At 34.1% G+C, this 25,028-nt stretch overlaps 3 protein-coding genes across 3 annotated transcripts; 2 read left to right on the top strand and 1 right to left on the bottom strand.

The window, feature by feature from the left end:
• Positions 1 to 6,364: 6,364 nt before the first annotated feature.
• On the top strand, positions 6,365 to 8,964 carry LOC107934109 (EKC/KEOPS complex subunit Tprkb). Its single transcript, XM_016866459.2, has 7 exons — positions 6,365 to 6,608; positions 7,555 to 7,621; positions 7,728 to 7,850; positions 7,946 to 8,029; positions 8,136 to 8,222; positions 8,309 to 8,399; positions 8,766 to 8,964. Exons 1-6 carry the CDS (start codon positions 6,541 to 6,543, stop codon positions 8,393 to 8,395), a joined length of 516 nt encoding a protein of 171 aa, XP_016721948.1. The 5' UTR covers positions 6,365 to 6,540; the 3' UTR covers positions 8,396 to 8,399; positions 8,766 to 8,964.
• A 2,251-nt stretch (positions 8,965 to 11,215) lies between these two features.
• Positions 11,216 to 14,197, top strand: LOC107934151 (protein CYPRO4). Its single transcript, XM_016866508.2, has 2 exons — positions 11,216 to 12,917; positions 13,666 to 14,197. Exons 1-2 carry the CDS (start codon positions 11,322 to 11,324, stop codon positions 13,945 to 13,947), a joined length of 1,878 nt encoding a protein of 625 aa, XP_016721997.2. The 5' UTR covers positions 11,216 to 11,321; the 3' UTR covers positions 13,948 to 14,197.
• Positions 14,198 to 15,403: 1,206 nt separating this feature from the next.
• LOC107934110 (glycoprotein 3-alpha-L-fucosyltransferase A) lies at positions 15,404 to 24,193 on the bottom strand. Its single transcript, XM_041117054.1, has 7 exons — positions 23,536 to 24,193; positions 18,553 to 18,713; positions 17,522 to 17,763; positions 17,341 to 17,445; positions 17,110 to 17,266; positions 16,403 to 16,630; positions 15,404 to 15,921 (listed from the first exon to the last, which is right to left on the bottom strand). The coding sequence occupies exons 1-7, from the start codon at positions 23,923 to 23,925 to the stop codon at positions 15,666 to 15,668; spliced, it is 1,539 nt and encodes a 512-aa protein (XP_040972988.1). The 5' UTR covers positions 23,926 to 24,193; the 3' UTR covers positions 15,404 to 15,665.
• Between the last annotated feature and the right edge of the window lie 835 nt (positions 24,194 to 25,028).

Consider the following 25,028-nt stretch of genomic DNA (forward strand, 5'->3'; position numbering starts at 1 on the left):
CTTTTAGCAGCGTTTTTTTAGGCCTTTAGCGGCGCTTTTAAGCGCCACTAAAACTATTTGTGGCGTTTTTGCAAGCGCCGCAAAAAACTCCTCTATAGATGGCGCCGCTAAATTTTGCGGCGTTTATTTAAAAAAACGCCGCTAAAGGTCCCGACCTTTAGCGGCGCTTTTCCCACAAACGCCGCTAAAGATCGGGACCTTTAGCGGCGCTTTTCCCACAAACGCCGCTAAAGGTCATAAAAATTTAAAAAATATATATTATAAATTATTGTAAAAGTCCTGAAAAATATAAAAAAAATTAAAATTCATTATCAAAATATTGAGAAGAAGAATAATCTATGATATAAATACATCTCGCCAAACAAAATACCGCACTTATCATACTACACCAGAAATCTAACAAAATACAAATAGAAATCTATGATTTATGACATAAGGTTCAATCTTCTTCAATTGCAGAGCTGCATGCGTAAGTCCCTTACCAAGTGAGGGGTCTCAGGGGGAGGCCTATATGGGCGTGTGAAAGGTTCCCCGGTAACAAAAGGGTGTTTGGAAGCCTGCACAATGATGTTAAAGCTCTTATGTTTCTTCATACTTAGTTGGAATAGCATGATAAGAAGTGCTCATGGGAAATTTCAAATACATGGAAAGGTGACCACCGTTTTGCCGGATCAAACTCAACTAGTCCCCTCAAGAAATCAATCAAAGCCAATCGTATCTGACTCTCTGTGATAGATTTATTATGCAGCAGCTTTAGTAAGTTATCCACAGACTACACACTAGAAAAATTTTCTCACCACTCCAAGCTATACATTCAATGTTGAAGTTAGATGCTAACCTTTAATGATATCTTCTTTAGGTAAGTTTTTTAGGTAAGGATAGCATGTAACTACTGCTTCAAGATTCTTATGATTGAAATACTCTTTTCCAAACAACGGTTTTTTTAACTCCCTCTGAACAGAAACAAGCAACAATTATATCAGATGAAAAACTTGACAAGAGATGCAACATGTAAATGAACAAGAACTAGTCACTAGAAATTTCTTACGGCTTCATATTCTTCTTCTATTAATACTTGGTAAGCACTTCTGCCACAAACTTCACTATTCCCTATAGGATTCTCCCGACGCACTTGAAGAACTTACTTATGTTTTTTGCCTTTGCCTCCTTTAGAACATAATCAGGGGGCTGCTCTCTACATGATAACCACATATAAAAGGCTGTTCGTAACAAGTGCAAAGATATGACTAACTGAATGAGAAATGACTAATGAGTGCTAAAAACAAATTTTAATTATATCTAAATGTAACCAGGTTGGTTTAGGATAAGTTAAAACAAGATGGAAATGAAAGTTTGTACAAAACCCTTCAAAAAGAAGTACGCATGAAGAATAAGAAAATAATAAACAGCATAATATTTATATTGAATGCAAGAAAATAGCAGAATAACTAAGAAACAGCAACTGATCAAACATAGTTCAAGAAAATCAAGTAGGAAGGGTCTTAAAGATATTTTGAACTTTTATGAATTAACTCAGCTAGATGAGCACATATTAGCAGAAGTTCTAATGCAATTTCAGTAAAAAGCATATTTCATTGGAATTTTCTCTATTTACTTGTTTTCGTAAGCATGAAAATTTTATTTTGGACAAAATTTTATTTTGTTTTCGTAAATTTCATTGGTTAAGATTCATAACCAGATTCTTACTTTGTACCTTAAGCATTCCTCACTCTTTTCCATCCTCCATACCAAGCAGAGCCTTAAGGACATTGAAAATTCTAGCACATCCTTCAAGGTTCTTATATACAAGAAATAAATTATTCACGTTGATCCTAAAATGCAGCATTAACTCACCCCTTATAAGGCACAGATCTCGTTCATAAGTATTAATGCCTATCTTGCCAATTCAATAGAGGAATCATCTTAGAGGATCTGACTTGTCATAATGATACTTTTATGTAGAACAAAAGAAACTGAAGAGAGAGAGGTAGACTGAACTTTCAATTTGTGATGTTGAAAAAATATTAGTGATCTGAAAAATCAATGCAAATTTTTGTTTCTCTTTCCTTATACATTTTTGTTTAGCATAAGGGAAATTTTTAGTATGAATGCCTACAAACTTGTCAAAGCATTAGATACACACTGCCTTGAATCTTGGAATTTCTAAGATAGACAAAAAAATAAGAGACAGAGTGAGTATGAAATTTGATAATTGCATACGCTTATTTAATGATAAGTGAAATTCTCCTATTTGGACACAATAAGATCTGCTCGGTTATAAGATCAACCAAAGAAAAGCTATACATAAAATCAGTCGCAAGAAAATGATGCCTAGAAATACTGACAAATTGTTAGCCAGAGATATGTATGACCATCAAAGCAAGAGGCATACCCAAGAATTTCAACCATTCGCCTTAGAAGATCAAATTCTGAAGCACCTGGGAATAATGGCAGCCCAAGAAAGAGTTCAGCAACTATGCAGCCAAAGGACCACATGTCAATAGCTGTTGTATATCTAATCAAGTGGTCAAGGTTCAAACTAGAACTAACGATCAAGACCAAAGACAAAAATCAGAATTAGGGAATATAATCATCAAAGACAATAATGAATCACAAGAACTGAATATTTTAAATAGACATTTTCTAATTATTACTGCCAAAGGCTTGAAACATGACTAATTTAGGTAGTTGCAGCATGCTAAAAAGAATAGCAATATGAATCTTCTACGTCATTGCTCCAAAAAAATCTTCATATAGAAATACAAAGATGAACCTTTCAAGGTTTAATCCACAGAAGATGTGACTAATATAGAGTGCTGGACTAGAACTTCTGTGGAATAAACTCCAAAGGTCATTTTTTTAAACCTCAGGATTCAATTGATCAAACAATGTTCTGCTGAAGTTATTCCACTGAAGTTCAAGTCCATACCAGCATGATCCACCAAAAGACAAAGGCAGTAAGCAAAACCAATAAATAGAAAAGAAGGCTACAAATTCAAGTCAAAAGGATGCTGATATCCAAGAAGAACTTCAGGAGATCTATAATACCGGCTCTGCAGAAAAAAATAGGAAAAAGAGTCATAAGACCCTCCGCAGTATGATAACAGTGAACAGTACGCAGTGATAGTATCTAGTAAGATACTGCAGATATATTTAACCAGACTGCCAGTTCCGAGTAGCACCTATCCATTCCAAATCAAAGCAGTTCTCAATAGACCTTAAATTTAACTCATCTTCATCAAGCACATTATTTCCACCTACGATCTAAAGTATGAAGGTGTAAAGAAATATCACTTACAAGCCCAGACTTCTAATTCTCAATTAAAACTGTAAATCTTTCCAGCTGTACGGAAATTAACCCTAAATCTATGAACAATGGAATAAAAAAAGAACATTACTTTCTTTCCTGAAAAATTAAAATCAGAGATCATGGGAAACTAAAATTAAGAAGAAAAAAGACCATAAAACATTCTTAGTCGGACACCTTAGAATTAAATATATTAAATAGATATTGATCTTCGTTGTTTCTTTCAAATTCTTTTCTCTCATCCCTTAAACATACTCATCAATTATCCCAAAATTAAACGATAGAAAAACCCTAAAGCAGGAACCCTTAAGTTCTCGATCATGTAATGGAGCAGAAATATAGATAAATCAACTGCCATTTTCAAGTCGGAAGCGACAGTGTGAAACCTTCTTTCAGTGGACGGTTGCTTAAATTTCAAAAGAGATTCGAGCATCATTACAGACCGAAACAAGAACATTGACGAAGCAAACAAATAAATTTAAAAAAGAAGAAGAAAGACTAACCTCAAGCGCTTTCGGACGGTGGAGAAAGAGCAAGAGAGTAAGAGTTTTATTTTGGGGGAAAACTTGGGAAAAGGGCAAGCCACTGACTTTACGTATAGAAACACTTATGAATCTTAAGAAAATCTCATATAGAAACAGCTTAAAGGAATGAAATAGCAGAAATAAGGTAACATAAAATCCTACAAAGGAAATTGATAAACAGAAAAGAATGAAAAATAAAAGAAAAAGGAAAACATTTTGAATCGTTGTGTAGAGTTGGAGGGATGTCAAATTTTGGGAGGATTAGAGGCCGGATCTGTAAAATCAATTGAAACGGTGCGTGGTGGAAACAATTGAAACGGTGCGTGGTAGGAACAATTGAAACGGTGAGTTTTGAATTAGTAATTCATCAACAATTTATGTATTTTAGCTTCGAAAACTTTGAAAGGCCATAACTTTTCGCTCGATTGTCCGATTGAGATGATTTTTTTTTGATTTCGAATAAATTTTCGAGATCTATGCGCTGACAAACAGCCAAAGGCGGTTTGCCGCACTTTTTGTCAAAAAAGATTTTTTTCCCTCTAAATTTTGATATTTTCGGTTTAAAATTCAATTTTAAAACATTCAAATCATTATTTCCTTACTTATTTGAAGTAAACACCGGATTTTTTTACAGAATTATTGTATTATTTTTTTAATTTGACACGTGTATGGAATAGGTCCGATAAATCATTAGAGCGTAACGTAATATAATTAAGATAATAATAATACTCCTATAATATAACAATGAGTTAATTTAGCTTAGTTGGTTAAGTTTGCTTGCTCTTTACCTTAGTACCTGCGTTCAAATCTCGTTGTTAGCAATTTTGAATCTTTTTTGTACCCCTCCGTACCTTGCTCTTTTTTGTACTTGCATTTATTATTTTTAATCAATTAACTCTTCAATATTACATTAATATATATTATTAGTACAATAATATAGACGGATTGACAATTTGAGCTACATATTACAGTAATACATTAACATTAATATACAGGCACATAATACATTAATATATATTATTAGTACAATAGTATAGAAGGATTCACAATTGATATACGGGCACATACATAATTTGAGCTACAATATTATGAATATTAAATCGCTAAAGCTAAAATTTTAGAATTATTGTATAAATTTTAAAATTTAATAAGTGTAAAGGATAGGTGCAATAAATTATACATAATACAAGATTTGTGTTTTTAAGATATTATTAGAATAAAAATATATCTTATACAAAAATAATGATGGTACTAAAATATACAAAAATATTGCACATAATTTATTCCTTGTTTCACTGTATTAATCTTACAATGGTATTTCTATATATTCATTTTTTTTTGCACTTCAATTTTGTTTTCCTTTATTGTTTCATGTTCACTTGAATGTGTACATTTGTCCACTTTTCAATTGTTTAATATATTCAAATTAAGATTATCTCTTTTACAATTATATAAGAAATCATTTAATATATAAATTAAAAAATACTAATTAATCTAAACCCTAAACCTCTTAACTCCTATCCCATAAACACTAAACCCTAAACCTTTAACCATTAACCCCAAACCCTTACACCTTAAACTTTAACCCTAACCCCTAAACCTTAAATCATAATCCCTAAACCCATAATTCATCATAAACCTTCAAATACTAGTTAACTCTTAAACCTTAAACCCTAAACCATATATCTTAAACCATAGTTAACTCATAAACCCTAAACCATATATATTAAACCATAAACCATAAACTATAATGATAATTAATTCGATATTTTAAATTCAATACTATCTCTTTTACGATTATATAAGAAAATATTTAATATATTGTATAACCATAAATTTTAATAATTATTGTTTTAGGGGTTATAGATTAGTGTTTATGATTTTTTTGGGTTTAGGGGTTATATGACTTTTAGCGGCGTTTTTCCAAAAGCGCCGCTAATGCTCTGGTTTTTAACGGCGTTTTTCCAAAAGCGCCGCTAATGCTCTGGTTTTTAACTGTGTTTTTCCAAAAGCGCCGCTAATGCTCTGGTTTTTAGCGACGCTTTGCCAAAAACGCCGCTAATACTCTGATTTTTAGCGGCGCTTTGCCAAAAGCGCCGCTAATGCTCTGATTTTTAGCAGCGTTTTTCCAAAAGCGCCGCTAATGCTCTATTTTTCGCGGCATTTTTGGTAAAAACGCTGCTATTGCTCTATTTTTAGTGGCGTTTTTGGTAAAACGCCGCTATTGCTATGTATTTTACAATTTTTACGACATTTTTTGATAAAACGCCGCTAAAGCCCTATTTTCATGTCAATTTAGGTATGAAACAAGAACATAATTAAAATACATGAATTAAATCGTAAACATATATGAACCTATCTCATGGTCAAATTGGATTTGAGTAGATATATACATGTTTACAATTTAATCCACGTATGTCATCCATATTTGAGTTGATGTTTACTGCTAAATCTAATTCCTAGGTTGGAAAAAGGACTTGACCGATATGATATTGATACTTTAAGGATTCAATTAAAACGTTTTGAAGGTTTTGGATCAATTTAGAGTTTGAATAATAGTTTGAGGTCGTATAATGTTATTAATGTTTCCTTTCTTTTTCCCATAAAACGCACCGTATTGGTCTTATAATGGAGCTTTGACGATGAAGCTAAAACCCTAGCTTCCATATCCAAGCTTCTCTAGTTGCCAAGTGTTTTTGCAGAGCAGAAATGAAGGTCTTTGAAATCAATGGCAACACTCTCTCGCTTGCCCTCTTCGCTGATGTCACCAATTCCAAGTACTTTCTCCCTTTCTCTATCTCAACGCCTTTATTTTGTGGTTTAATGAAAGATTTATGCACTAGTTTCCAAATTCTTCTTTTTTTTAAAAAAAAAACACGGTTTTAAATATTGCTAAACTCTCGAATTTTGTTAATAATTGAATGAAATCATGAATTATTTGATCTGTTTTAGCCAATATGAGATATTTTTGGGTTTCAATTTCTTATTTCCATTGGCGTGTTTAGAGTATTTGGGAATTTCTCACTCCAATACTGTTTATATTTATATATATTAACATTGAGTGATTGATAATGGTGTAATTGAGTGGAATTGAGCTAAAACTATAAGAAAGCTCGAGCTCATTTTGAAATTTGAGCTTTGAATCTTGTCTAATCGAGCTTCGTTTTTAAATTTCGAGCTTAATTCGAGATAAAATATTCGAGTTTTTTTATATGCTAGCATTGGATGATTGATAACAGTGTAACTGAATCTAGCCAAGCTAAAACCGTAAGAAACTCGAGCTCATTTCAAAATTTGACGTTAGAATCTCGGCTTCAGTTCAATTAGAGATAAATATCAAGCCACTTGAGCTCGCTCGAGTAGGTTTGCTTACCTAGGAAAAGATGAGCTTGATTCCCTAGCTCGACTTCAAGCTCGATTATTTATACTCAAGTTTGAATTTGAGTTGAAAATTCTCAATACTAATTGAAAAAGAAAACATATATAATAACAATAATAAAAGCTTAACTCTAAGAAGTATCAGAATACTTGAATTTGGTTAGACTCAACAATGACTGAGCCGAGTTCAAGTTCTTTTGAGAAGACACGTGAATAGTTTGCAAGCAGAGTTGTCTCGTTTATGCCTCCCCCCCCCCAAGTAATTAACTTTGACCAATTTGATGCAAAATGCCTTGAGACTTCGTTTATAAACTGAGTTCCTAAATTTTGTTTGTGATCTTGCAGGGAACTCCTAGACTCTATGCAAGCCGGAACACTTGATCCTGAAGTTGCGTTTCTTAATGCATCACTTGTATGAATCCCGAGTTTATAGTTTCTGTCTACTTACAGATACATATATGCATATATGTATATTCATATAGTTTCTCTGATTTCATGTGTATGGATGATCGACACAGATTCCAGATGTTTTTCCAGTTCTAGCAGCAGCTCATAAGACACTTATTTCCAAGTCACGTGAGTCGTTGACTACACGAACACTCCATTCCGAACTTGTTTACAATTACTCTGGGTCTAAGCATGTAATCTTCTTGAACCATTTCTGACTCTGTAGTTCATTACCTGATTTTCTGTTATTTCAATATTTAACAACTGAGAAAACGATGATTGTTTCCAGATCACCGAATCCCTGAAACGTTGTGGTATTTCTGAAAGTTCAAGTTATGTCCTTGCCGCTCGATTTAACGCTTCTCCCGATGAGGTAATACTACATCGTATGCATCTTTTGTGTTGAGCTATTCACTGAGTTTCTTTTCGTAGATATATCCCATCGGTTACATGTTAACGATTGACTAAAATTCTCATAGATGAAAGCTGTGGAGAAGCTTATCAATGGAAAAGAGATCGATTTAGATGAGTTTGAAGGAAGAGCAGACCAAGCTCAGATACAAAAGGTTTGCGACATCGATCTCAATGTTTCGTTGCTCTCCTCACATTTATCTTTCTGATGGTTGGTTTATCATTTTCGGGTTTTCTTCAGCACTACAAAATATCCGGCCCAGAGCTAGGCATATCCACTCTTGCAGATGCAATAACATGTCGAATTGCTGCTCGAGATGCTTTATGAGATGGTGAGTTCCCATAATGTTTTGTTGTTTTTTCGTTTGGAATATGCATCTCCCCTGTGTCATTTCACCAGGGAGATAAGTGTTCTATGATTACAATCAGAGGCGTAGCCAGAAGGGACACCTCCCGGTGGCCAAATGGTAGAATTGCAATATAAGGCTCTCTAATAAGTAAAACATTAACTTTAAGCATTTTAAGCCTTTAGTAAATAGAAAATTTTAACTTTTGGCCCCTCTAAAAAATGAATAATTTAATTTAAGTATTTTTAGCATAATAATTTTAACTTTGCCCCTCCCTCCCAAAAAAAAAATTATAGTTTTATTTTGGCCCCCTAAACAAAATTCCTGGCTTTACTCCTGATTACAATGCAGATTTCAGAAGGCATTGCTTCTTAGACAAAAATGGAGCGGAGAGCAAAGAAATGTAAATGCCAAGGTATTTATTGTTAAAACTGTTCTTATTAGTTAGAATATGATAAAGGCTTGGAGAATGATACTTGGAAATTATGGTAATGTAATTCAATGTATTCTAAAATTCAAACTTATGTTATTCCGATTTTTTTTCTTTAAATATTTATGCTCGTATTCATGTTCAATAAATATTTAGATATTAGTATGGTATGATCCTTCGAATATATAAAAGAATTTAGGGGAAAAGACCTGCATTACATACATATTTGTACTTGATACCATCAAATCCACGTAGTATAGTAGAAAGGGTTAATTGCATCAAATATCTCCTAGCTATTGTTCAGGGGTGTAATGGAGCGAAGCCCCAAATAGTGGCAAGCTCATGCTCGACTTGAACATCAATTCCTAGCCTTGAGCTTGGCTCGAGATAATCAAGCTACTCAAGCTCGAACTCAAATTAAGATCGTTCATATTCAAGCTCAAGTGTGTTCATAATTAACCTCTTTCTATATAATAAGAATAAAAAAGTCATAATAAAAAAATATATTAAAATGAAGAGCTCAGATGATGGTAGCTCGAGTTTAGCTTCATAATTATTGAATTGAATTTGAATTTTTTTTTTTGAAACTCGAATAACTCGGAGCATCAATGTCTTTTTAAATTTTAAAACATTCTAATTGTGTGTTCAAAGTATTAGTATTTATCAATTATGTCATTTTGCCTGTCTAGTCATTAATTTAGGAGCTAAATGTTGGTTATGTATGTGTACCTATACCATGGAGGACTTGACTATGGCAAAGACGGTGTCGATAAATTAGTAGTAGTGTTATTTTTTTAACGCATCAAATTCAAAATATCTATACAAAAGTTCACATTAGTTTTCAATTAGATTTACGTATTTTAAATGTGTTTTATGTTAAATTTGAGTTAGAATTTAGTGTCTAAGAATTTAATTGTTACGTTACTAATGTTTTGAGGACTAAGGACCAAGGATGCTCTCATGCCATCTTTGAGTCTGATTGTTGTGATGTTATTGTCATCTTTTATTCCCAAATTTCTTTATCGAAAAAATTGAAATTTTTTTAAGGTTGATACTAATGTAGAATTTGAGTCATAAGTTAAAGGACATTGATGTAATTAATCCTATTTTAGAGTTAAAAAAAGGAAAGAGTAAATTGTTACTAAATTATTAGTAAATTTATATTTTAGAGTTTCAAAAAGTTTTTCCAAAATGGCTACTGTCTTACTGAACTATTCAAAATTTTTTTATCAAAGTCACTCGGTTAAAATTGTTGATGTATGACCTTTCTTGCATCGTCTTCATCAATCTAAAGTTTTCTTTTCCTTTTACCTTTTATAGTTTAGATTTTTTTTATGAAATAATTTTGAACATTACGAATTTACAAATTAAAATTTAAGCAGTTTGTTTTCAGTCTTTGACATTGATTGTCAAGTCAATTTAAATCTAAGATATGTTTTACTTGAATAGGTATTACTTATTTTATTATACCAATTATTGAATTGTCTCTTAGAGCTTGTTAATAGAGCTTTTTGACGATTTAAATAAAACTTTCAAATAATTTAAGGACTCAAATAAAATTTTAGAATAGTTTAATGATCATTTTGTAACTTTAGAATAGTATAGCAACCTTGAGAGTAATTTACCCGAGGGAAAATCCAAAGCTTTCATCATGTTTTGGAGTTTCTCGAACGCGATTCAAACGCGTATTAACTGCTAACTTTTTAATATTCGGCCTTTTTGTAACGCGACACGGTTGCCTACATTTGCGTACTATCCAAAGTTTCCAGCGTCGCATTTTACTTCGCTGCTAAGATTTCGCTCCACGTTACATTAACGCTAAGTAGCTAACCGCTAACCGATAATATCCGGTTACTTTCCCAACTACTCAAAAGCATTGTGCATTAATTAATTTTATAATTTTTAACTCCATTTATATCATTAATTTGTTAGTTTTAAATTTTATTTTTTGAAATAATAAAAGATAAAAATATCATTATATTAATATTTATTATTTTATTAAAAATATTTTTTAAGTAATTTTTTAATTTAGTTGTTGTTAATTTAATTTGTGAAACTAATTCAATTAATTATATTATATGAGTGTAATTTTATTATTAAATTTAGCTAATCTTTTTTGCTTTTCACTTATTAAAAATAAAAATACCACCAAAAATATTTCAAATTCAAATTCCTAACTTTTTTAACCAAGTCCCTGTTATTTTAATAAATACAGAAAAAAAATAGAAGAGTCTAATAATTCATTCACAAATAAAATAATAAAAAGCAAAATAAAATAAAATAAAGAAAACAAGAACAAGATGTATTAACCGGTACTAGCCGGTGACTAAAGTGTCAAAGTCGGATCTATAAATACTGTAATCGCCTCTTTCCGTTTGTTTGAAATCTGCCATCGGCAAAATCATAAAGCTCTCACAAGTTTCGAATTTTGCTCTTTAGTCCCTCAATTTATATTTGAAATTCACCAAGGTTCTAAAATGGGCACTGCTCAAAGCAGGGAAGATCGGATCACGGATTCAGAATCCGATGAAGACTATGAAGAAGAAGAAGAGGAGGAGGAGCAATACGACGACGCTTTAAGCGATCATCAAAACACTCAATCTTCATCTTCAACTTCAACTTCTTCAGGTACTCAAAAAAGCCTCGACGATATCGATGCTAAGCTCAAATCCTTGAAATTGAAATACAATTCTCAGCAATCAAGCCCTAATCTCAAAAACCCAGTGAAGCTTTACCTTCATATAGGCGGGAACACACCCAAAGCGAAATGGGTAATCTCTGAAAAGCTCACTTCTTATAGTTTCACTAAGGAAAATGGTGATAATGATGAGAATTGTTGGTTTTTGGAAGTAGGAACGAAAGTTAGGGTTAGGGTTTCGACTGAAATGCAATTGAAAATGTTTGGGGATCAGAAGAGAGTCGATTTTGTGGATAAAGCTGTTTGGGCTTTGAAGTTTTTAAGGGATGAAGAGTATAGGAATTTCGTTACTCAATTTCAGAATTGTTTGTTTGAGAATGTTTATGGTATGGAAGCTAGTGAAGAGAATAAGGTTAAGGTTTATGGAAAGGAATTTATTGGGTGGATGAAACCCGAGGTAGCGGATGATTCCATGTGGGAAGACGCGGATGATCTGAGCTCGGGTTCAATTCCGGTTAAAGGGAATCGAGAGTTGATGGAAGAGTTTGAAGAAGCTGCTAATGGAGGTGTTCAAAGTTTGGCTTTAGGTGCATTGGATAATAGTTTCTTGGTTAATGATTTGGGTGTTCAAGTTTATAGGAACTTTAACCGTGGGATTCATGGGAAAGGAATTTGTGTTAAGTTCGACGCTGGTGGTTCGAGAATCGGAGGAAGTCCGTCGAGTTCGACTCCCAAAAAGGCTTTGCTAATGAGGGCCGAAACAAATATGATGCTTATGAGTCCAGAGAATGAAGGGAAACCTAACGCAACAGGGCTCAAACAGGTTGATATCGAGACAGGGAAGATTGTCACAGAGTGGAAGTTCGAGAAAGACGGTGCCGATATCACAATGAGAGATATCACTAACGATACCAAAGGGTCGCAATTGGATCCCTCAGAATCGACATTTTTGGGTTTAGATGATAATAGGTTGTGTCAATGGGATATGAGAGATCGAAAAGGGATGGTTCAAAACATTGCCACAAGTGATTCACCTGTTTTGCATTGGACTCAAGGGCATCAATTCTCGAGAGGGACAAATTTTCAGTGCTTTGCGAGCACAGGAGATGGATCAATTGTGGTCGGATCACTTGACGGGAAGATTCGGTTGTATTCGAAGACATCAATGAGGCAGGCCAAGACTGCATTTCCCGGTCTCGGTTCACCGATCACTCATGTGGATGTTACCTATGATGGGAAGTGGGTTTTGGGCACAACTGATACGTATCTGGTCCTCATTTGCACTCTATTTACAGATAAAGACGGGAAGCCAAAAACCGGGTTTAGTGGTAGAATGGGGAATAAAATTCCAGCACCCAGATTGTTGAAGTTGACTCCTCTGGATTCACATCTAGCTGGGAACAATAATAAGTTCCATGGTGGCCATTTCTCATGGGTAAACATCGAGACTGACCTTTATTTAATTGCTTTCTGCTTCATTGTTTTTCACTTTCCAGTTTTGTTTAGGGTTTACAGTTCTTGTTTAGGACTTAGGATTCACATCTATGCTCTAATTTTTGTTTAGGGGTTAGGGTTTTGGGGTCTGATGTTTAGTGTATTAGGTTTTATTTACCTTTATCACTTCCGACCACTTTACCTATAAGCTACTAAGGTACGATCAGAGATTAGATCTTGTAGAGTTCAATTTCCGTTCTTGATCCATGACCAAAATGAATGGTCACTATGAACTTGAATTTCCTTTTCTAAGCTATTGAAGAACGATCGGATATTAGATCTCGTAGAGTTTAGTTCCCGTTCTTGATTCATGACCAATATGAGCAGTCTCTATAACTCGAATATCTGAGCTATCGAGCGACAATGGATATGAAACGGTCATTATGAACTTGAGAATTTCCTTTTCTAAGCTATCGAGCGACAATGGGAGATTAGATCTCATAGTTTGATTCCCATTCCGAATCCATGACCTATAGTACCAGTCACCATGGACTCGAAGTCGCTCAGGCTAGGCCTTTATGCATGTTTTATATTGAGTATAAAACAGAGTCTCCCTAGACATGTGATTCATTAACGTTGGATAGTTTAAATGATCATTTACGTTGCTTCTTTTCGATTTTCGTAACTTCAATACTACATGACATTCATCACTTTCGGAACTGACCCACTTATCGAACTCTCTTTCTCAGGTCACCGAGAACGGTAAACAAGAGCGACACCTAGTTGCAACCGTGGGGAAATTCAGCGTGATATGGGATTTCCAGCAAGTGAAGAACAGCGCTCACGAATGCTATCGGAATCAACAGGGTCTCAAGAGCTGTTATTGCTACAAAATCGTATTGAAGGACGAATCTATCGTAGAGAGTCGATTCATGCACGACAACTTTGCCGTTAGTAACTCACCCGAAGCTCCGCTGGTTGTGGCAACTCCGATGAAAGTCAGCTCTATCAGCCTCTCTGGCAGACGATGACATTTGCCCAAGTAGAGGATATTACTTTTCAAATACGTATAGAGAAACTTATCCATATCTGACATTCGCTCACATCATATGCTTTGTGTTTGTATTAAATTTTTTTTTTCCATTCTGCATCTTGTAATTGGTTAAAAAGCTTATCCATATCTCACATCATATGCTTGGATTGTTGAACAACAGTGTGATTGTTTTTCTTTTCACATCATCTTGTAAATAATATATAGTATATGAGTTTCTCTTTCATCTATTTCAAGCCTTGTCTTAAATTTAACTTAATTTTTGTTGTAGGAATATTTTTTATTGTTAATTATATTACTGATATTAGAATAATAATTTATTTATATTATTATATGATAATAATAAAAGTAATATTACTTAATATGATAGTATATTAATGTGAAATTAATAAATTTAGTTATATCTTTCAAAAATTCAATTTAAATAAAATATTATTAATTAATAATATTATAATTTATAAAATCATTTAATATAATTAGATAAATTAAAAATAATAAAAATTCAAGTTTTTTAATTTAATAAATATAATTTTAAATATAAAAATATGATTTTATTTTAAATATAATAAGTAGAGATAAATATCAAATTTATATATAAGCTTTAGTCTAATATGCAATTTGATACATAAAATTTAATTTGTTGAATTATATGCATGAAACTTGAATTGTAGTTCAATTATATACCAATTAAAAATACAATTATTGTATATTAATTGCCACTTAATTAGTATTACAATTATATACCAATTAAAACTAATATTTAATATGATAAATATATGCATTAACAATGTATTTTCATTTAGAATAACATCTAAAAAATTATAAGGAAAAAAATTATAGTTTAATGTTATTTAATAAGTATTGTTTCCGGCACCCAAAAAATATGATTATATTATGTCAATGACAATAAAATATTAAATGAATAGTTTTTTGTAGGTAAAATTTTGATTTATATTCGAATAATTAGTTATTTTATCTAATTTACTTACTATTTTATTATCGATTATTTTTTTTTTATTTTTAAAATATTATTTATTCTCTTGATTATGTATCAAATTAATAGACTTTATACATAATTAATTAATGATGCTTTGAAAATTTTGAAACTAAAACTTAATGGTACGAATCATAATAACTAGTATCGTTTCGATATTGATCATACCATTTAATACATGTTTTAATCCTAAATTAGTACTAAATAATTTATGTTCCGTTTTGATCAAAACTTATACCAGTTTTAGTTATTTTGACGCATTTTAACCTATTTTGACCGATACAATACGTTCTATGTATATTTTCACGTATTGATTGATACAACATTTTAATATTTAAACATTATTTTTAAATTTTATAGTTGCATATATGTATATAATATATTATATATGAAAAATATTTAAAAAGTACCGACAAAAACTAAAACGATATACCAAAATGTATTGGTACCAAAACAATGCCGATATATTCACCAATACGGTACTGATTAATACCATCCAAAAATTATAATCATTGCTCATCAACTATAACTTAGCAGTTCATCAATCTAAAATGAAAACATAATTCAAAAAGAAGCATTGGATGAAATTCATAACCTGCATGAGGCTGCCTTCGATCTTTGAGGAAATGTTCCTCAGCAAACCATCATCGATATCAGGAATCTGTCATCGGTGCTCGAAGATGAGATAACGGAAACCACCAGTCTTACACGAATATGACTTCGAACTTCGCGCAAGGGTTGTTTTCGATATGGTTCTTAAGATCAGCATCCCCTTTGAACTTGAATGTATATAAAGCCTGTCTTTGTGTCAACCCAAGAGGATATATTCTGTATACTTTTAGTTCATCTCCACCTCGAAGGCTTTCTGGCCTTTCCGGTTTCCAAATAGGAACGTGTTTCCGAAACTTGAAATGCGTGTGAACGGCAGCCTCCAAGGCCTTTAAGGTCATATTCCCGGACCTGCTCATCGATATTGGAAAAATAAGGATTTCGTCTAGTTTTGTCATCAATAAAAACAGTTTTGCAAACATTTTACTCGTTAAGGGGGGTCGGCTCTTTTTTGGAGAGAAGCTTTTGAAGTATTATCCGTCGAGAAGCTGACAGAACCCTCAAACGGAGGTATTATTCCTATTGTGTTTATACTCGGTTTAGTCTCAAGTTTTTGTCTCCCTATTTCGAGAAAGGGCGGTAGTGATCTTATCCACTAAGACCCTTTAAGGGTAGGGGTTCGAATCCCTCCGTGAACCCCTTTAGGGATTTTTGGGAGTAGGGAGACAAAAACCCAAGGCGAAAATCGAGCATAGACAACTTGGGAATAATACCTCCGTTCGAGGGTTTGATCGGCTACTTAGTGGACAACACTTCAAAGACTTCTCTAAAAACGAGAGCCAACCCCCCTTAACAGTACTAACATTAGTTAAGAGTACAAGAGCTATACTACCTTAAGAAAATAGAATCCATCTCAAACCTCCCTCGTTCTCGTACGTATAAATGATATACGGTTTCTGATCCTTTGTTACACTTGCAGGGACGTTTCTTGGCATCAGAATCCTTTTCTTCTTTCTCCCAAATGGCGGTTGCTATGTGAATGCACAAACGGCATGACGAATGAACCGCAGCCATATCGAGAAGAGCCTTGAAAGTATCGGTCGGGCCTTCTTGCTTCCACCTAAACCCATTGATATCTCATTGTTAACAAGATTCCGGTAAAAGTACCATGGATGTCCCTGAATTAGGAGTTAGATTGCATGTTATCCCCTTTACTCAAAAATGGGATTAATTAGTCCTTATACATAAAATAAAAGAGCAAACTAATTACTTCTGTTAAAATTTCTATCTATTTCTACTGTTAAAAATTGGCGTGACTGACAAAATAATCAAACATATGTGGTGTGTTATATGTACCTTATTTTAATATATTCTGATGTATAGAGACCAATTTTTAATAGAAGAAATGGATAAAAATTATAATAAAAAGACTAGTTTACTCTTTAATCTAATGTATAGGGACTAAATGAAATTCAACTCCTACTCCTAATATAAAATATAAGAACCTCCATGGTACGTTTACCACAAGATTCCTCGTGAAGAAATCAAATTATAATTCTGGCCATTAAAGAAACAATTTCCGTAAGGTAACGTATTCACCTTAATAATCGATTATAAGCGTCCGGGTTTCCTGCAAGGTACTTCATTTGTTCTGCAATGGACCGAACATCCTTCAAGTCCTTAATATGTAAATATGAATCGGAAGAAGGAGCAAAATCTTCGATATTTGGTGCACCAATCACCACGGGTACACTTCCTACAAAATTTACCATTTCCATTAATCTGACGATGAAACTAAAACCAATCAGTATCGAAGCGTAATGTTCATACCTGCAACAAGAGATTGGAAAAACTTTTCCGTGACATAATCTTCCTCATTCGAGTTCTCGAAAGCCAAGCTAAACTTATATCGTTTCAGAATTTCGACTTTGTCCACTGCAAATTTAAATGAAATGTAAACACGGATTCATATTTGAATTAAAAATATACGAAGTTTAATACTTCAATTCACCTCCCCCTTCACGATTTCTATGGCAAAGACCATAAGAATCTATCTTGATATTCTCCTTTTCGAGCTCCAGAAGAGCTTCCAAACGAAAGTTGCAAGCAATACAGTTAGAAATGAAAGCAGCTGCAAGAGCCTTCTCAGACTTCGGGATCACCGGTGCCATGATATCATACTCAGCCCACGAAAAATATCCGACAGGTACATCGGACGAGAGGCTAGTTGTCATTACAATATCAAAACCTTCCCTAAATTCATAGAAAAAGAAAACCATTAGTTTTACACCAATATTCAATAGTCCGATGGGGGAATATCAGGTTCATTTATAACAAACATGTCCAAAAGAGAAGCACATTAGAAGTATGTGTTAGATCTCATAACGGTCAAGCCATGTCAACGAGCCTAGATGCTTGGAACATGTTTTTGTTGAAGCATCACATCGAGTTTATTATCCATAGATTATAGCTTCTAAGAGTAATCACAGCAAATATCACATTTAACTAGAACCCACTTCGGATTACGAACATATTCAACAGTTTGAAGGGGGAATATTGGGTTCATTTATTCCGAACATATCAGAAAGAGAAGTACATTAGAAGTATGGCTAGAATCTTATAGCGGCAAAGCCATGTCAATGAGCCTAGATGCTCAGAAACGTGTTGTCGTTGAAGCACCATCGAGTTTATTGTCCATGATCATACCTTCTAAGAGTAATTCACAGGAAATATCGCATTTAACTAGAACCCACTTCGGATTAGTAACATATTCAACGGTTTGAAGGGGGAATATCGGGTTCTTTTATACCTAAAATATCCAAAAGATAAGCACATTAGAAGTATAATGGTAAAGCCACATCAACGAGCCTAGATTCTCAGAAACATTTTAGTTTATATTCCACAGATCATAAGCTTCTACAAGTAATTCACAGCAAACATCATATTTAACAGAATTGAGCATCACGAGTAAGGCAATATTAACGGAAAAATCCGTGATCATTTCAAATACAACCAAAGCCATCATAGATTGTGCTTACCCACCGTCGTGCCTGAGTAATATTATTCTCCGCATAGTAGGAAGCCGATTCCATAGAACGATGCACGCTAGGTGCTTTAGATTTTTTATGCAATTTAAAAGTAGCATCAGCTTTCCTAATCCATTTGGATCTGAAGCTACAATTCACGGCACAAGTTTTGACGTCCTACGATACCAAGAAGTTTAAGTCAGTAATTCAAAAAGGATATAACGACTTCAATCGGATTTTAAGTCCCGAAAGCTAACTAATAAGTTCAAGTTCTAAACATCATCAAGCCTGAAACAATAACATGCAGAATTACAAGAACATTTAGAGGGAACTAGCAAAATAATATACAAGTTTCCTAATGTACTAAATTAGAAGAAAATATAGAAAATGTCAATGATAAACTTATATATACACATATATATAGGAAACCACTAGGATTAATAAATGTATATATATGACTTCCAAGATAGTTCCACTAACAGATACTATGAAGACATATGTATATACTAACAGATACTATGAAGACATATGTATATAGGCAATGCGATAAACTTATATATATAGGAAACCTCTAGGATTAGTATATAAATGTATATGACTTCCAAGATAGTTCTTCTAGCCCTAACAGATGCTATGAAGACATATATTATATAGGCAATGTCTAGGATAAACATGTATATATAAGAAATCTCTAGGATTAACTTAACCTATATATATATATATGCATGTAAATATATAGACTTTAATAGTAAATTGGTCACTAAACAATACCTCAATTCTCAGATTGGTTCTTAAAGTGTTTTTTTTTTTTAACACATGACATGTTTTTATTGGATGTCATACACATTTCAGGTAAAATGGAACAGAATTGATAGTTTAGGATCACTTTTGACAAAAAATAAAACTTTAGGACCAATCTGAAAAATGGGGTATAGTTTAAGGACCAATTTATGAATAAAGCCAAATATATATGTCTGACTTCCAAGGTGATTCCTCTGCAATTAACAGATACTATGAAGATACTGTTGAATATTGGCAATATCCCATATTAGGAAAAGATAGAAATGGAGGGGGTTTGGTTTGTTATATATAGAACCCCTCCCCCTTTGGTTGTATTATCCCAAAATCTTCTCCTTTGTAATATTTCTAGAGGAAATATTAATTTGGTAGTGTCCGAGGACGTAAGCTAAATTGGCCGAACCTCGTTAAATCTCTGGTATTTTATTTCTTATTTGTTTGCTTTTATTTAATAGCTTTATGTTGGTTATATTTATTTAGTTATTATTGCTATAAATATCTAAGTGAGTTCTGTCTAGTTGTTGGGTTTTAAGCGGGACCATTGTGACCCCTCCAATTTAACTGGGAATTTTCTTAGTATAATTGTTGGCATAATAATTATCTAAATATTTCTGATAATATTGTTATTAATATTATCGTCGCTTCCGCAACAATTGGTATCAGAGCCAAGGTTTTGTAGTATGCTCTGTGTTTGCAGCTTAGTCTGATCTTACACATCAGAAACATTTCCGAAAGCTTGTGGGTATTCTGCATTTGGTGGCTATTAAGTAGAAGCTATGGCAAAAATGACAGAAGAAAAACCATCCATATCAACAACTTCCACTTCGTACATTTTGCCGAGGATTGGAACTGCAAATACGAGATTTGTAGTGGAAATTTTTGATGGAACAGGTCATTTCGGCATGTGGCAAAGTGAGCTTCTAGATGCCCTCTTTCAACAGGGTCTAGATATTGCCATTGAGGAAGAAAAACCAGAAGGGGTTGATGATAAAGAATGGAAGACCATCAACCGATTGGCATGTGGTACAATTCGATCATGTCTTTCCAGAGAGCAGAAGTATACATTCAGTAAAGAGACTTCTGCAAGTAAATTGTGGAAAGCATTGGAGGAGAAATTCCTGAAGAAGAACAGTCAAAATAAGTTGCATATGAAGAAAAGACTGTTTCGTTTCAGTTATGTTCCTGGTACCACAATGAACGAGCACATTACCAATTTTAATCAGCTGGTGGCTGATTTGTTGAATTTGGATGTGACTTTTGAAGACGAAGACTTGGCGTTAATGTTGTTGGGATCGCTTCCAGAGGAGTTTGAGTACCTTGAAACTACTTTACTTCATGGAAAGTCGGAAGTAACTTTCAATGAAGTAACTGCTGCATTGTATAGCTATGAACTACGCCGAAAGGATAAGTTGAAAGGTTCAAGTGAAGCAGCAGTGGAAGCATTGGTAACAAGAGATCGTCAGGAAAGTCAGTCTAAGGGGAAGAGAAGAAAGTCCAAAGGTCGAGTTGTTGCCAAAGATGAATGTTCCTTTCGCAAAGAAAAAGGACATTGGAAGAAAGATTGTCCAAAATTGAAGAAAAAAGGGAAGACTCCGCAAGATGCAAATGTTGCAGAATGCAATAGTGAAGCAGAGTCAGACTTTTCTCTTAGTATAACATCTTCAACATTATATGCAGATGAGTGGATCATGGATTCTGGTTGTTCCTATCATATGTGTCCCATTCGGGAATGGTTCTTTGAATTTCAAAAACTAGATGAAGGGGTTGTTTACATGGGTAATGATAACACATGTAAAATAGCCGGGATAGGTTCAATTAAACTGAGGAGTCATGATGGATCTACTAGAATTTTGCGGGATGTACGATATGTCCCAAAGTTGAAGAAGAATCTCATCTCTTTGGGGTCGTTAGAATCTAAAGGCCTAGTTGTGACAATACGAGATGGAGTTCTTAAAGCAACTTCAGGAGCATTGGTGATGTTGAAAGGCATAAGAAAGAACAATCTGTATTACTACCAAGGTAGTACAGTGGTCGGGACAACAGCAGCAGCAATTACGAGTACCAAGAAGGACGCTGAGGCAACACAGCTGTGGCATATGCGTTTGGGCCATGCTGGTGAAAAATCCTTGCAAACTCTAGCCAAGCAAGGATTATTGAAAGGTACAAAGACTTGCAAACTTGAATTTTGCGAGCATTGTGTTCTGGGAAAACAACGAAGGGTGAAATTTGGCACTGGGATTCACAATACTAAAGGTATTCTGGATTATGTGCATTCTGATGTATGGGGACCGTCCAAGACTCCATCACTTGGAGGAAGACGTTATTTTGTCACCTTTATTGATGATTTTTCCAGACGAGTTTGGGTGTTTCCTATGAAGAACAAAGATGAGGTGCTTGAAGTTTTCCTTAAGTGGAAAACTAAAGTTGAAAATCAGACAGGAAGGAAGATTAAGGTTCTCCGATCAGACAACGGTGGAGAATATAAAAGCGATCCTTTCCTGAAGATATGCCAAGATTGTGGCATAGTAAGGCACTTCACCGTAGGTGGAACACCGCAACAGAATGGGGTGGCAGAGCGTATGAATCGAACGCTTGTGGAGAAAGTTCGATGTATGTTATCTAATGCTGGATTAGATAGAAAGTTTTGGACTGAGGCTGTGACGTACGCTCAACATCTCATCAATCATTTGCCATCATCTGCTATAAATGGCAAGACTCCTTTGGAGAAATGGTATGGAAAACCTGCTACTGATTATGACACCTTGCGCATTTTTGGTTCTATTGCATATTATCATGTGAAAGAATCAAAGTTAGATCCAAGAGCAAAGAAGGCTCTATTCATGGGCTTCAATGCTGGTGTTAAGGGATATCGTTTGTGGTGTCTAGAGGCAAAGAAGACGATAATCAGTAGGGATGTTACCTTTCATGAATCTGCCATGTTGAATAAGGTAAATCCAGAAGGAGTGAGTAGTACTTCGCAGCAGGTGGAGTGTACTCCGCAGCAGGTGGAGTTTGAGCAGAGTGTGGTAATTCCAGCAGAAGGTACCACTAGTGATTCTTCATTGGCAGATGCAGAGTCAGATGAGGAAGAGGTTTCTACCCAAGAACCTCAACAGCAATCAGAGCCAATTGCAGTCAGAAGGCAGAGACGAGAAATTCAGAAACCTGCTCGTTTCACTGACATGGTAGCTTATGCACTTCCAGTTGTTGATAATATTCCATCCACTTACACCGAAGCCATTCAGAGTTTAGAGAATTATAGATGGTTAGGTGCAATGGAAGAGGAAATGCAATCTCTAGAGAAAAACAAGATGTGGAAGCTGGCACAACTACCAAAAGGGAAGAAGGCGATTGGTTGCAAAATTGAAGACACTATTGAAGTTTGTGTTATGAGAAGATGTTCGAAGATGTGGAATATCGCCAAGGTGGAGATTTGTTGAATATTGGCAATATCCCATATTAGGAAAAGATAGAAATGGAGGGGGTTTGGTTTGTTATATATAGAACCCCTCCCCCTTTGGTTGTATTATCCCAAAATCTTCTCCTTTGTAATATTTCTAGAGGAAATATTAATTTGGTAGTGTCCGAGGACGTAAGCTAAATTGGCCGAACCTCGTTAAAACTCTGGTATTTTATTTCTTATTTGTTTGCTTTTATTTAATAGCTTTATGTTGGTTATATTTATTTAGTTATTATTGCTATAAATATCTAAGTGAGTTCTGTCTAGTTGTTGGGTTTTAAGCGGGACCATTGTGACCCCTCCAATTTAACTGGGAATTTTCTTAGTATAATTGTTGGCATAATAATTATCTAAATATTTCTGATAATATTGTTATTAATATTATCGTCGCTTCCGCAACAGATACATGCATGCATACATCCATCCATGCATCCATCCATCCATACATATACACACAATGAAGACATGCTATGAAGACATACATACATACATGATACATGCATGCCTGCCTGCCTCCCTGCCATAAACAAATGCAATGAAGACATGATCTTCACTCAAAAGCAACAATACCAAAAAAAGAACATTATATCACCTGCATTTCATGTATTATAATAAAAATAAACAAACAGAGCTTATTAGTAACCTCGAATTTCACAAACAAATCACTAAAAAATCACAATCTTAAAAACTAAAGGTTAAAAAAAAATCAAAACCAAAAATAATAATAGTAATAGTAATAACCTCCTTAACACCAGAAGTCGAAATCCAGATTGGATCCTTGTTAAAATCCCTTGAATAAACCACTGTATCTTCTCTCTCAAGCCACTCCTCACAGGTTTCCAGACCGGAGTAACGATGACCGCCCAAACCTCGAATCCCGGAATTTCGAACGCCGGCGACTTTCACACCACTAGAAGAGTGCTGTTTACGCAACAATTCCCGCCACGAATGGAAATACGTGGCGTTTTTGGCGATCCCGAGACGACCCAGAAACGTGAGTTGAGCAATGACGACGAGGGCGATGAGCCATGGCATCAAAGTGGACCATCTTTTCTTGTTGGAAACGGATATGGGAGATGCATCGGAAATGGGCAACCCTTCATGGGTTCTTGATCCTCTTAGTTTTGGCATTTCTCGATTTAATTCGAGGTTTAAGGGGAGAAATCACGAAATAATTAGAGAAATAAAGACTTCGACGTCAAAGAAAAATGAAAATTTGAAGATAAAATTTGAATAGTAATGGCTTGTTTGTGAATTAATGGACGGACGAACATTTTTCGTCGTTCAAAAAAGGCATTGACGTTGGCACGGGCTTCCCGTTCGAGTCAAATATTCCGGTTTTCGGCTTCGGCCGCCGGCGAGCCGTAGCAGCGGATAGACTTAGTTAAGGGTGGTGGCGGAAGAGGATTAAATAAAATTACGAAAGAATAACACTTTGAGAAATCATATTTATAGTATTTTATAGTACTTGTACATTAATATGGGATAAAGTATAATTTAGTCCTCAAAATTTGATATTATTTTTTATCTTGGTCCATATTTCTTTTTGAAGGATTGGTCCATGAATTTTTATTTGGTCCACATTCGTCCCGAAACTTGGCTGTTTTTTCAATCTGATTCTTAAACTTGGATTTCATTAATTATTACAATATATTTTTAAGAATGACATGATATAATTTAAAGCGTTATATCATCACACCTTAATTGACTTTAAATTTATGGACCAAGTTAAGAAAATGTACCAAATACATATACTAAAGGTTCCTTTCATCTTTATTAATAATTTATGAAGGGTTAATCTCATGGAACATCTTCAAACTATGATTCAAAATTATAAAATGGTCCTTTAACTTCAAAACACTTTTTATTGAGCCTCGAAGTATCACCATCTTATCCATCAGACTATTCAACAGCCTAGCATGACGTTAAATGTCAATTTACATTTGGATTGGAGTAAATTTAAAATGTGTAGATTAATTTTTTTGAATTTTTCCAAATTATGATTCAAATTTCAAAATGGTCTTTTAACTTCAAAACATTTTAATTGAGCTTTCAAAGTATCAACATCTTATCAATCAAACCATTTCATAGCTCATTTTCAAAATATGTAATGGACTAAAAACATTCATTTTCCATCTAGTATCATATTACTCGGGCTCGGATGTGAGTTTCAAATACCAAACTCAATGCATTCAATCTTATCTAGATATGCATCGGAAACGAGCGGAAGTGCG

The sequence above is a fragment of the Gossypium hirsutum genome, chromosome A01, assembly GCF_007990345.1.
Source record: "Gossypium hirsutum isolate 1008001.06 chromosome A01, Gossypium_hirsutum_v2.1, whole genome shotgun sequence".
NCBI lineage: Eukaryota > Viridiplantae > Streptophyta > Magnoliopsida > Malvales > Malvaceae > Gossypium > Gossypium hirsutum.